At 43.9% G+C, this 14,018-nt stretch overlaps 1 protein-coding gene across 8 annotated transcripts in view; it reads right to left on the bottom strand.

The window, feature by feature from the left end:
* Positions 1–14,018, bottom strand: part of pnpla6 (patatin-like phospholipase domain containing 6) — a 50,650-nt gene that overhangs the window by 2,839 nt on the left and 33,793 nt on the right. For 4 of the 8 annotated variants that reach the window (XM_042105566.1, XM_042105569.1, XM_042105567.1 and 1 more), the window contains 10 exons: positions 13,507–13,625; positions 12,951–13,107; positions 12,476–12,592; positions 12,079–12,148; positions 5,432–5,548; positions 2,890–3,038; positions 2,031–2,183; positions 1,585–1,701; positions 1,133–1,220; positions 635–783 (listed from right to left, as the gene is read on the bottom strand). In XM_042105566.1, coding sequence (XP_041961500.1) covers positions 635–783; positions 1,133–1,220; positions 1,585–1,701; positions 2,031–2,183; positions 2,890–3,038; positions 5,432–5,548; positions 12,079–12,148; positions 12,476–12,592; positions 12,951–13,107; positions 13,507–13,625 — 1,236 coding nt within the window. Of the gene's footprint in view, positions 1–634; positions 784–1,132; positions 1,221–1,584; positions 1,702–2,030; positions 2,184–2,889; positions 3,039–3,471; positions 5,549–5,598; positions 6,586–7,911; positions 8,029–12,078; positions 12,149–12,475; positions 12,593–12,950; positions 13,108–13,506; positions 13,626–14,018 lie in introns of those variants that run through there. The other 4 variants (XM_042105565.1, XM_042105568.1, XM_042105571.1 and 1 more) reach the window with 3 other exon arrangements.

Genomic DNA, 14,018 nt, shown 5'->3' with positions numbered 1-14,018 from the left:
CTGTGGAGGATAAAACACGGAGAAGGATAAGACCACTGGTCAGCATTAATATGGCTATAGGAAGGTGTTTAAATACTGTATGTTGTGAACTTTGTTTGTGTAATTGTGTGTTTTGTGTAATTTCCTATGCACTTCATGCAGCTGCTAGCTAAACATAACTTCTACATGTCTGAACGTCCCTTTTGAATTATGACTTTACTTGCCAAAGAGTCACATACTCACACAACTTTACAGGTGCATCTCAAAAAAATAAGAAAATCATGGAAAAGTTAAATTTTTCCTGTAATTTATTTTAAAAAGTGAAACCTTCATATAATCTAGATTCATTACATAAAGTGTAATGCATAAAGTGAAATATATTTGTTTTAATCTTGATATTAGAATAAATAATTTATAATATAGAAATGTCGACCTGAGAACAACTCTAATCAGCTAATTACGTCAAAACACAGGCAATGGTTTCCTGAGCCTTTAAACGCTCAGTCTGGGCAGGGCAATGAACTATCCATTATATTCAAATTTGTTGAGATAAACTGATGCAACTGTAGACGATTAGGCAAGATTCTTATGAAGGATCAAGACCTTGGAGAAACTTGCTTGGGTGAGAGTGTGTGTGTGTGTTGCATAGTCCTACCGCCTGGAACACTCCGTTGGGGCCCCCCCACTCGCCAGGAGAGTGGTCATCCGGGTCGTCGCCATCGTCCTCCTCTTCCTCGCCCTCCTCCTCCCGCACAGTGTCCATTCCGTCCTCCTCGTACTCCGTCAGGCAGTCAGACTCCTCCGCTGCAAGGCAAACCAGAGCATTTGGTTTTTAATTTACAATTTACACAGCACCCTAGCCTGGGTTTTCCCCATGATGCCTTACGCGCGCAATTTTATTCACGTTATATCACAGAACGGAGCGAGGGCAGCAATACGATGACGACACACCGAAGCCGTTATGAGCTACGTACAGATGCATTTGATAGACATTTGTAGCGCCCAATAAGCGGCTCTGGGCATTCGTAAACCACGTTTCAAATACGAGAAAATGAATCTCTAGTTCCCATTTTCTAAATGTTATTTTTAAATTTAAATTATTTTTATGCAAATGCTAACACCTATTTTGAGGCTAAATATGTTATAGACTGACCATCAGCAGCTACAAAGCCCTGGACTGGTTCAATCCGGGACACAATCTCAGCCAGGTCTGTGAAGTCGGCTCCTGTGCATGTACAGGTCTGCAAAACAACAACAGAAAAATAATGACCATCAGTAGCCATTACACATCTGGCCATCAACAGTGCTGGGGTGATGAGGGTGGATTTGGGTTGATTTCTATTGATGTACGAGTGCATAAAAAGGGTTGATTTCTATTGATGTACGAGTGCATAAAAAGGGTGGATTTCTATTGATGTACGAGTGCATAAAAAGGGTTGATTTCTATTGATGAATGAGGAGTGTATAAAGGGCTGATTTTCATTTCTATTGATGAATGAAGAGTGCATTAAAGGGTTGATTTCTATTTCTATTGATGAAAGAGTGCATAAGATAGTCGATTTCTATTTCTATTGACGGGCAAAAAGAGTGAAGGGAAATCCTCACGTCGGTCTTCTTGCTGTCGTTGTAGTCGGCCGACCGGTGGTCTTTCAGCATGTTCTCGATGAGGTCACCACGAGCCCAGCCCGTGAAGAGCAGCTTACCATGCTGAAACCCCACGTCCTGCACAAAGGCCACCGCATTGGTCAAGCAGTGGAGTCAAATAGATGGACAGCAGTCGCAATGCCTAATGGTCCCATTTTTCTAGTCATTAGCCTATTCTAGTCTGACTATTGTGGAAACTATAGATGGTGGACCAATTTAACCATCAGCATGTGCACACGTTTTACACAACGTGCATAAAAAATTAAATATTGTTTCCATTAACTGGTGGAAACACGAATGGGATCTTACTGACTGTGTACACACTGATTTTATAAAATCACATCAACAACTATTGAAAAGAAATTAAAAAGTAAAGCAAATAATATAAGGGCTGTGGTGACACTCACATAGATCTCGTCAAACTTGCCAAAGTCCATGGTCTTGAAGCGGTCAATGGGCGGCCGGATGTACTCACAGTACGCACTCTTCTTCACCAGCTCGAGCTGCCGCACGCACGAGACGTACGCCAGCCTCGACTGGATCTCCGCCATGTCGGGAACCTGGGCAAACCCAGAGGTCAGGGGTCACGAATGTTGAGTTTAATTCCAACAAACTGAGGATCAATGTTTTGACACCTTTGCTAGAGTTGCACCCAAATGCCTTTCTTTCATCATGAGCCATGATGGCCCATTTTTGTTTTTCTTTAGTTACTTATTACATTTGTGTGCTCTATTTGTTCAGTTTTGATATATTCCGCAATCTTCACCAACGCTAGCGCTCCAAACTCATGGGTACGGGAGAGACACTATAGCTCATCAAGTAGGGGTTTCACAACTACTGATTTCTACCAGTTGACAAGTTTTTCATAATAGTTGTCAACTAGTCATTATACACCAGCAGTCCTGGTGCTAACATTACTGCTAGTGCAAACTGTTGGCATGCCAGGGCTTCATCTGTAGATGGTTATCCATAGCAGATATGTTCTAACTGTACTTTAGTACAGCTGTATACAACTTTAAATGCCACTGTTGAACAGGCCTCATTTTTCAGTGAAGTACTTCAATACATTGGAATGTGTGGCCCGCTTGCTTAGTATAGCCTTTATCCAGTTATTCCAAAACTAGTTGACTGCTTCCTACAGCATCAACCAGTGATTTTAATAGTCGGCTAACCCCTAGTCAAACCCCTAGTACCAAGACCAGAACTCCAACAAGGGGCACTGACTGAAAACATTTCAAACTGAGATCCATTTTATCACTGGGTCACCTTGACTTTTTCTGCCCAGGGATTGATTCGTTTCCACAGCAACCAGAAGCCCGAGAGGCTATCACCATAGTTGCAGAGGTCCGTCTCGTCTTGGCTGCCCACGTCGATGGCAATGACGGTCTTGGCACCAAGCGTCCTGGCGATGTCAGCTATAGGACGTGAGACGTTGCAAACGGACAAACGGACCAAACACAAGGCACATCCGCGGTCATCGTGAACGTGTTTGTGGGAGAAACCAGACTAGTGTTATCGTTGAGCAACACACATCAATAAAAAAGCACTGGTATGCACGTCACACTGCTTTGCCACATTTTATGCCCGATTGCATAGCCTTAATTGTCATTGTACAGTTGCCTGTAGCAACCCAAATTTAAGTATAAGTATAAGTATAAATACTCTTTTGATCCCGTGAGGGAAATTTGGTCTCTGCATTTATCCCAATCTGTGAATTAGTGAAACACACACAGCACACAGTATACACACAGTGAGGTGAAGCACACACTAATCACGCCACAGATGCTGCCTGCATCAACAGCGGCGCTCGGGGAGCAGTGAGGGGTTAGGTGCCTTGCTCAAGGGCACTTCAGCTGTGCCTACTGGTCGGGGTTCGAACCGGCAACCCTCCGGTTACAGGTCCGAAGTGCTAATCAGTAGGCCACGGCTGCCCCAATTTCATTGCACAGGCAACTGTACATCTTTTTATCTTAATAAATGCACCTACTTTCTCTGGCCAATGTGACCAGTAACCAATAACTTCTCCCACGCAATGCCAATGAAGCCCTTAGAAAGCCTTACGGTAATTAATTAATCAAATTAGGTAATGTGGCAATGCAGTGAAACAGTGTGTCAGCTGGGTAACACTAATCACTTGAGGTTCACAGGAGATATCTGATGTGATGCCAGCCCATAGAAGCTGCCAAAGGTCAGGTGGGAATGGTGACCGGGTCACCGCAATCAAAGCATCAAACGGCTGCAATAGCTCAGATCTATGGAGCCTGTTGTTTGGTACTTGGTACTTAATACTTTACATTTTTACAGTTCTGAAAGACTTCGGCATGTCTAGAAGGGGCCAGACACATGCAGATATCTCAAAGAAAGTGCAACCATGCCGCACAAAAAAAGTATCTTGTTGGGATCATACAAAGAGGCAAAAATGGAATTTAGAAGCATTTTTTCCCTTTCAACACTCATTTGTGAGACATGGTTTGAATTTCCTCCCTTAATTAAAAGAATCAATATTTATCGTAACATTTACCTCAGATGCATGCAGTAAGTAACACAACTGAAGGAAAGTGAGCTTGTTCTGTGTGCTATAATAAGACAATAAAGGTATTGCTGAGGTAATGTGGTGCAATCTCCTAACACAGCAGTGGGAGTTAAGGTGCTCAAGTGCGGCAAGTAAGCAAACCCTCCTTTGCGGGAAGTACTTCTGGAGTAAATGTAATACCTTAATTTATTGAATTATTATGGCATGCAGAAAAATCTCCAGATGTTTCAGCCTTCTCTCCAGTTGCAATAGAACAATTAAGGAAATGTGAGTAATTCCATCTTACAATAAATAGCAAAGCCCCTTTTGTTATAATTAGCAAGCTGTTAAAATTATTTTTTCTTTTTTAGTTATATGTAACATTACATTACATTTCAACTGGATAGAGACTCTTCAGTCTGGTGTGTGGTGCAGATTATGGGAAACAAGGCAGTTCATGAACAGAAATGTAACCAGTGTCAATGTTCACTGGGTCCAGATCACAGAGGGGTAAAGTTTTAATAACCCCCCCCCCCAACCACACACCAGAGCAGATTGCAATTTAAGCCTGAATTCCACACGGTCGTGGGACCACTGGGCAGAATAGCACTGTCCCTCACGCTTGCTTAATACATCAGCAAATTGGGCAGCTAGTCTAGTCTCTGTGCACTGCCTTTTCCATCTGAGGAGAAGTGGTCATCGAAACATCAACCCAGAACTCAGACCATCTCACGTGTTCACTTGCACTTATGATGGAGAACTCGCAAAGTACGACGTGAACCGTTTATTTAGACTACACATACAAATTTGAAAAGGTTTCAGATATGGGTTCAAATGGGAAAGAATTGCAAAATAAAGGGGTGTCATGTCGTTTCAAGAAAGGAAAATAGAACAGACACCATCTCATTTTACTTGAGACGCAAACTGGATCCTTCACTGCTTTAAGAGCTCATTCATTATGGTAAATTTCATGGTTTGATCAGAGGGAAAATACCTCTGTCACACAAGTTAGCTCAGGTGGAAAAGGCAGGGACCACTTCAGCTACCCTCTTTCTATACGGACGTACATAACGGGTGTACTTACTACTTACCTGGCCCAGAATCTCAAATACCCCTTCCCCCCTCCCCATACTGTTGTGAACTACCTCCTTATCATCTAACATTCTCTCCCCCTACGCGCTACCCCTTGGTACCCCTAGTCTCCTCCTTCTCAGGGGCAGGCTTGATGGCCGGTGGTGGAGGTGGGTGGCGGGGGAGTGGGTGATTGGTTGGTCACAGCAGCCGACCCGTACTTGCCTGGGAGGTTGTTGATGTAGCCACCGTCCATGAGCAAGTTGCCGTCTTTAGGGTCGCAGAGGGGCGGCAGGTACCCCGAGAGGGTCATGCTCGCCCGCACATAGCGCCACAGAGAGCCTGGCACACCGAAGGCAGGAGGGGAGGAGGAGGAGGAGGAGGAGGATAACATCTCAATATCGTCTCAGATACGCATCGGGGTGAACCGCAAAACCGACTCGAGTGATTAGTAACTGCGCTGCAATAGCACACTCAGGTCGACCATAAGCAGGAGTCGAGGGCGAAAACAGTTGGGGCGGGCGGCACAGCTCACACTTTTAACGGTCGACCCAAGGATGGAGCAAAGCCTTTGGTCCAGCCTACCTCATGACCGTTCCATACCCATAACCAAAGCCCCCGCAGCTTGTACTACTGTGTATGATACATACAAGGTGGTAGGGGGAGTGGAGTAGGTTTGGAATTGGGGCCCATGAGGTAGACTGATCTCCAAACAGTCTTCTAAAAAACCTCTGGCCTCTGGCATGGTGGGACAAAAATAACCCTGTTCAATAGCATCAATCTATGAGCTTTCTTGTTTTTTTTGTTTTTGTTTTTTTTGTCAAATCAGGTATCACATGGCTTCAAAAATTCACAACAAATCTAGCCTCATTACTGTAATGTCCTTCCTTGCACAGTGGCAGCCAGAGGATCTGCGCAGACAGGTTTTGGAGATCCGTCAGTGAACACATTTTTATGGGGGGGCAGCCAGCCAATCCTGACCTGCTCTACCATGCATAGCCAGCAGGGGGCGTCAGCAGCAGCAGCCGCAGGGGGGAGGACAAGGCTGGCTGCAACAGCATGGGTTGGAAGGAGAAGGAGCACCACGTATCAAACAAGAGAGACAGAGAGAGCGAGGCGGTGTGTGTGACAAATGTATTGCGTGAGGTTTTTTGGAGGGGGGGAAAGACAGTAGCATGGGGTAATACAAGATCACCAGTTAGGCAGAGGCGAAGGTGAACAAATCACACACTGAACCGAGTCAGACTCGTCAGTCAGCCATTTTGATTTCTGAAGGGGGGGGGTTGGTCTCTTAAAGCATTTCATCACCAATACATATGAACCACAGGTTCATACAGGATCCAGAACACTGGCCCATGCTGATTGTGCCCGGTAGATTCCTGAGGGGTAATTGGGTCAACAGTCCATAGCTTAGATAGAGATGTTGATAGCGCTCGTATCAACATGCGCGCACATACACACAAGAGAGGCAAAGCCAGTGTGCATTCAGCAAAGCTCCAGCCGCATTGAAAGTGCTTGCTTGTGCGACAGAGGAGAGTGGAGGGAACAAACAAACAAACAAATAAACAAACAAACAAACAAAAAAACAAAACAAATGGAAGACCACGAAAAACAGCAGCCCGACAGCCACATGAAGTAAAGATGGCAATAGTAAAAAAAACAAACAACCAAACAGCTAAACAAATACAAAATGCTCAGAGGTATCAACATAAAGACTTAAACTACAAAAAAAGGGACACTGTAGACCCTTGTCAACTGTTTCCCTTCCTGAGTGTTTTCATTATCTAATGTTGCTAAAAAATTAGCAAACAATTCAGAACAGCATTGACCAGGCCCACCACTAAATTATTTCTGATCCCTGTTCCATCCTAACCAGAAATCAAGGCCATGCAGAGACATTAAGTCAACCAAAACTTGATGGGTATGCTGAACCTTTCTAACACTCCAACTCCACTTCCAACACTATATTGGAAGAAGTGTGGATGACGCTCATATCTCAAATGCAGCCAGCTTTCACGATCAGGAATGGCAATAAGGATGGAGGCACAAGCATATGGATGCATATATACTGTGCTGGGGGAAGCACAATTATGGAAGGAAGAAGGAAGAGGAAGCTCTTTTCCCCAGAACCGGAGGTAGAGAGCTCATGCATGTTCGACCCAGGGATAAGGACCTGCTGCCTAACACCACTGCCATTCTGGATGGAGAAGTTACACCAGGACCGCGGAAATTGGAGCAATGTTAATTTGTAAAATTCAACTGGGAGTTGTTCTTCTGAGTTTTATTTTTTTATTTTTATTTTTTTTGTTAGTTGTTGTTTTAGTTTAAGGCCAATTTTTTTTTTTTACCAACGGGAGTCTTAGATGGACAAACAGATGTGGAAGGTTTAGGGCGAGAACCCAGACCTTCTTTTCCATTGTGTACTGTCTGCCTTGGTGATTCCTTCCAAGCCATGGGGTTCCCAATGTGCAAGCAATCAGGAATAAGGGAAGGTTGATTGGGGAGGTGTGTTGGAAAGGAGGGGGAGGGTAGCCGTTGACTGTTGTCAAAGGGAACTACTTCATGTGTGTTTTTTTTTTTTTTTGCCGTTCTTTGTTTGAGGGAGTTGGGAGTTGGAAAAAGTAGTGTTGTTGGTGGTGGTTGTGGTTGTTGTTGTGTTGAAGGGAGGGAGGGTTTGGTCGTTATGGGGTGGGCAGAGCTCTGACCTGGGACATTGTTTACATAGCAACCATCCACAAGCAGGTGACCATCCTTGGGGTCGCAGAGAGGAGGTAAATAGGGGGTGTAGGACGCACTGGCTCTAACATAGCGCCACACTGAGCCTGTCAAATGAAGATGGAGAGTAAATCAAAATGGACCACAGCAGCCCCCCCCCCCCCCAACACAGAGGGGGACAGAGAGATATAGTGACAGGGATGAGAGAGAGAGAGAGAAGGGTGGTGGGTGAGAGAGAGAGAGAGAGAGAGAGGATGGGAGGGAGGGGACAGCGAGAGAGAGAGAGAGAGAGAGAGAGAGAGAGAGAGAGAGAGAGAGAGAGAGAGAGAGAGAGAGATGACGTGAAAGTGAAAGAGAGAGTACGAGATTGCCAGAAAGAAACAGAGTGAAACAGTCAATAGATCAAAGAAAGAGCAGGAGATGAGGACGGAAATAAATATAGAGAGAAAGGGAGTGATGGGAGAAGGAAGAAGAAGAGTCAAACAGACAGAGGTGACGTGAGGAAGTGAGAGAAAGTGAAGGTGAAGGAGGTGAAGTGAGAGGAGAGGAGGACAGGCCACTGAGAAGAAAGAGCGAGTGGAGGAGGTGAAAATACCAGAGACAGGACACAGGTGAAGTGAAGGAACAACAGGGTCAACACTGGAAAGGGCTCACAAGGGAGAAACCCCTGCTTGTACTTCAGCTAAAGAGATCAAATAACCAGGGCTAGGTCGACTAAACGTAGTGATTTACAGATGTTTACGTAAGCTATGCTCTACATGCTATAGGCCCCTGAGACATGCGTATACACCTCTCTAGATACATCTGAACTGTCTGTAGTACATTAAACTGGCTTTGTAATCCAAACATACACTAATCTCAAACATATATCTGTGTGGGTTTAGTCAATGCTTATTCCGGTTTCTTAGTGAGGATTAGCGTTAGCATAATGCACATGTTAGCAAGAAATGAGTGGTTTAAGCAACTAAGATAAAAGAGAGAAAAAAAAAAAAAAAAGCTTATGAAGTATTTGCAGAAAGCACACACACACAGATAGACAATGAAAGTGAGAGAGAGAGAGAGAGAGAGAGGAGAGGAGAGAGAGAGGAGGGGAGAGAGAGAGAGGAGAGAGAGAGAGAGAGAGGAGGAGAGAGAGAGAGAGAGAGAGAGAGAGAGAGAGAGACCAAGCTGTTGGTCAAGCCAAGTTGGAAAATACACAACACAGCAGAAGGAGGCTCTGTGATCTCAGGTGCTTCACCCTTCTCAGCTGGCACTGCATAACAGGCTGCATCAGGTCCTTGCATCACCAGTAAGACTCCTTGCAATATGTGCTGTGACAGATTGTAAGCTAAGAGAGTATAGCTAGCCAAAGAAAATGGCACGAAAAAAAGAAGACAGCGTGGATTTTTTTTTTTTTAAAGCGCGGGGGGGGGGGGGGGGGGGGGGGGGGGCAGAAAGTAGCAGAGAGAATGTTCTGGATCCTGGTGAGGTCGCTCAACAGTGTCACCGAGGGGGAGACAGGAATTGAGGGGCAAGACACCTCTACAGCAGGAAGTGCTAGCAGGGTAGGCTAAGCAGAAAGCATCTTTTGTTTTAGAGCAAGTCAGCAGAAGCAATGGAGCTACATAATATGATTACAGTTATGCTTTTTTTTTAGATTGTAAAGGAAAATGCTTATTCTTTCCCACCATCACAGAATGAAAGGGGGGGTGCAAAATGAACGAGTGAAGGGGAAACGCACAGTGCCACTTGGGAGTGGAAGCTTTTTAGGTGATCGAAGACATTCACCGCTAGATGGGAATGGATGTTGTTTAATGAAGACAAAAGAGGACAGTGGTGGAGATGGGGTTGTCAATGGTGGAGAGTTTGAGTGTGGTGTTTGTGTGGAGGTCTAAATGAATGCAAAACCATGGCTGAGGAGAGAGAGAGAGAGAGAGAGATGAAGGAAACGAGGGATAGAGAAATACAGGAAGAAAAGAAAATAGAGGAGAGAGAGAGAGAGAGAGAGAGAGAGAGAGAGAGAGAGAGAGAGAGAGAGAGAGAGAGAGAGAGAGAGAGGGGGACAAGCTTGGCCCTCAAAGTTAGTCAGGGCATGCCAGGTGCACGTTCACAAGCACAGGCCTGGAACCCCCAGCCCAAGGCACCCCAAAGCCAGCAGTTATTCACCAATCGGTGGATGAGAAAATTCTTACTAGATCTATAGATCTTACTAATTCCAATGAAACGGACAGAAAATACATTTGCCAAAAATTATCGTGAGCTGTTCAGCCTTCACAACAGACTGTTACATTTTTAGAAGATCATTTTGAAGCAAAAATGATCAAACTCGTAAAGCAATGAATTGATCCTTTGGATGTGCCAATGATGTGCTGGATTTGGGGTGGCAGCTCCCAGGGTGTGCAAACCCTCAGAGCTGAGCAAGGCAGCAGGATCAACCTCACACACAAAATTACTGCTGGGTTAAGAAGGGGCAAAGTGCTTTTCAAACAAACCAACAAGCAAACATTCAAGGCGGTCAAATCAATCCAACAATCAATCAGTTTGTCAGTCAATGCACGTTACATGAGTGGTGACATTCAAACATGGATGAAGTGACAATCATAAAGTATTGCATACTAGAAATGCTATCCAAGATCACCCCCAAGCTATGTCGTGCCCGTGCCCCTCCCCCTCCCCCCCCCAAGATACACACACACACACACACACACACAAAATTCTATATATTTGACACACAGTAAGAGAGGTGCATGCAGCATTGGACTAGCTCTACTCTTAATGAGATGACAGGACTGTGAAGATCCCAACTGATACTTGCTACATTGTGCAAGTAGGTGTTCACAATACATCTAATACTACAGACTATACATCTGTCTTAATGGATCATAAAATCTAGAGCGCTTTCTGCTTCATTCCATCAAAATCACAAGTAGCATTTAACTGCTTTTCAGTAGCATTTAATTGCCATTCATTAATGGTTGTACTGGTTACTTGCATTAGTTCTCTGTCATCACAAGCAATGGTAAGTTAATCTAGAGTGCAGTTGAATCTAAATCTACAAGATCAGTATGTCACAAGACTGACACAAAACAAGCCTTCATTGGAGTTGGCCTCATTGGTTTAACCTACATGTTAAGTTTCAGTTTTACACCCGAAGCATTCTACACTCACACGCGTAAGCCGTCTTCATATACAGTACTGTATATGTACTGCTCAAAAAAAAATAAGGGAACAATTACAGTTTTCCACAATTGTTAAAACACATTTTTTGAAACCTTCCACCCTTATCTCCATTCTCAAACTACATTCACAGAATGTCGGACAGTTCTTGCAAAATAAAACACTCGCCTCAAAAGTTTTACTTGTGCTCAGAGCCAAACAGTGCCAGAGTACCGATCCAGTGTATGATTGAAGTGTTCCCTTAATTTTTTTGAGCAGTATATATCCTGTATTGGTTACACAACCTTTTACACAAGCCCTGTCCTCTCCTGAACTGCCAATATCCTATAAATGGTACTTTCCAGTCAACTCTCTGGAGTCCAGTGTGGCACCTGAAGACACCAACAAGGGAGGGTCTGGATGCTACTCATATTTCCAGCTCTTATCAACCAGCACCTGGGTCTTGCCATAAACATTTCAAAAGGTATAGGCCTAGTAGGTAGACCCCTCTTTATTGTCTAAAAATGCTTGACTCAATGACCCAACTCTGAAGACAAGAAAAAAGGACAGCATTGATCACTATTCCTGTAAGCGCCACATATCTTATCCGTTTCTGGTCGTTAATAGGATTTCTTTACATTTATTCAGGACCAGGAAAAAAATTAAAAACAAACTCACAGGAATCTTGAGGAACATATACTCCTGTTCCTTTATCTGTTCAGAGCTGCGTCATTATTGCAAGTCTTAGGCAAACATTTACACACTGTTCCTTCATAAGGCACAGTTTAAACTGCATATCAGAGCAGGAAGTGTCCCTAATTGTCATCATTCCTAATCAGCATCAGTTGATAAGAGCAGGAAAGGAGCAACACTGACTTCTAATACTAGACAGCTAAATAAACAACAGCAGCGCTAAACCGAATGCTAACACCACTAAGTAAAGAACCAAAGAAATAAACAAGACTGGTAAATACTGGGGATAGAGGGGGACTGAGGAGATGCTGGGTGCAGTGACCACTCACCGTCCTGGTGGACCCGCATGGCCGAGGCGGTGATGTCTGTGGTCACGTTGAAGTAGGGCAGCCACAGGTCCTAGAGACGAGGGATACAAGAACAGACACAGGCAGGAATCTTGTAAGAAGCCCGAGTTAGCCACCAAAGGCACTGGACCAAAACAAAACGGTCTGCAGGTCTGCAATGAGTTTCAAATTACAATCCTTGCTGGATTAAAATTGATAACAAGAATGCTGAATTCTCCACTAATGGCATCCAGTAGAAATCGTTCAGCAAAGACCTAATAAATGTGCAATGATGCTTGATAAAGACCTTGTTGAGCACTAATACATGCATGTATTAATAACGTATTAATGGTTAGTTAACATGCTCCCTACACTATAGTGCTACCAGTGTGCGGCTCACCTCAATCTGCTTGTCCTCAAACACCTTGGAGATGCTGGTGTTGAAGGCAGAGCCCGAGAACATGGAGGTGATGGGGTAGGTCAGATCCAGTACGGTTTTGAACACCGAGTTCATCGCCTACAGGAAAACAGAACAAGCCAGTAGAAAGTGAGCCTTTTTTCTTTTTTTTTTTTATAAAGAGGTATCTTTACTTGTCTATGTACATAAATGGTTAGGGCCATGGTTAGTTTCAATATATTACCAAATACACAACATTATAATGCTGATCACATGTTAGAAGATGGTTTAATTTGATAAGGAGTGCTTGGATTCTTTACGAATACACTTCATCATAATGCTCACATGTTCAACTCAACAATGGCTAAAATAGCCTGACTGGCTTTTCTGCTAAGTGATGGAAGGATTAAGCATTAAGCAGTGCTAGTAAAAGGCGCACAAGCCCTGGCTATTATGGGATGCTGATGCTGCTACTAACCTTGGACCATTCCCGCGCTCGTTGTTTGACGCGCACGGCACTGCGCTCCTCGGCGTACAAGGCACCGATGAACGAGCCGATGGAAGTGCCACCCACGATGTCGATAGGGATCCCCGCCTCCTCCATAGCCTTGATCACGCCCACGTGTGAGCACCCTCTGTGGGATTGACAGGATTCAAGAACTTTTTTATTGTCGATCACATGAGAGAAAATTGTCTTGGGTTAGAGGTTTATAGAGGCTTTGATTAGAGAGGAATGTAAAAGCAAAAATGTAAAAGAAGTCTATTAGTCCATGTTGGATATTTATTGCAACATAACGACAATATTGCAACAACATTATTATTATTATTATTATTATTATTATTATTATGCAGTGCTTTTTGTATGTTTCCCCCTTTAGTATTCAGGGAGATAATTGTATTATAAACATGGAAGTGCCACCAAAACAAGACATAACAAAAGCAAAAAAGCTAAATACACCTTGACTTTAAATTGTAAGTTATACTATGACTTCGGATGGGCGCTAAATCATTGCTGATAGGCTCTGCTTATTCACCTGGCTCCTCCTCCTCCCAGCACCAGGGCAATGCTGTTCCCCGTCAGGACTCGCGCCAGACGAGAGAAGTCACTGTGGCGGTCCGCTGTCTTCTCAAACACCTTCTCATACACCTCTCTCTGCAGAAGCAGAAGCACACACACACACACACACACACACACACACACACACACACACACCTTAGTTTCATATTTTCATGGGGGGAGGAAGGTGTCTAAAAGAGAGGTCTCCCTCAGGTTTTTAAAAAGTTAAAAATTAAGCGGCTTATACACAATGCGGCTAATACACAGGAAATTACTATAGTACTGAGGACTACATTGACCATCTCCATTTACCGTACATTTAAAAGACTAGTCTGTGATGGGGATTACTCCACTTTGCTTTGGTCAGTGGCACACTGTTTACTGACCTTTAACTCACCTACCAATAAAGAATCATGTTTTTTTTTTTTTTTTTGCTGTAAGGACCAAACAGCATTAATTTAACAGAAGAACAAAGACAAACTTTAAGAC

Source organism: Alosa sapidissima, chromosome 9 (genome assembly GCF_018492685.1).
Source record: "Alosa sapidissima isolate fAloSap1 chromosome 9, fAloSap1.pri, whole genome shotgun sequence".
Lineage (NCBI taxonomy): Eukaryota > Metazoa > Chordata > Actinopteri > Clupeiformes > Clupeidae > Alosa > Alosa sapidissima.
The sequence above is the reverse complement of the archived record's forward strand: the minus strand, read 5'-3'. Positions and strand labels throughout refer to the sequence as shown.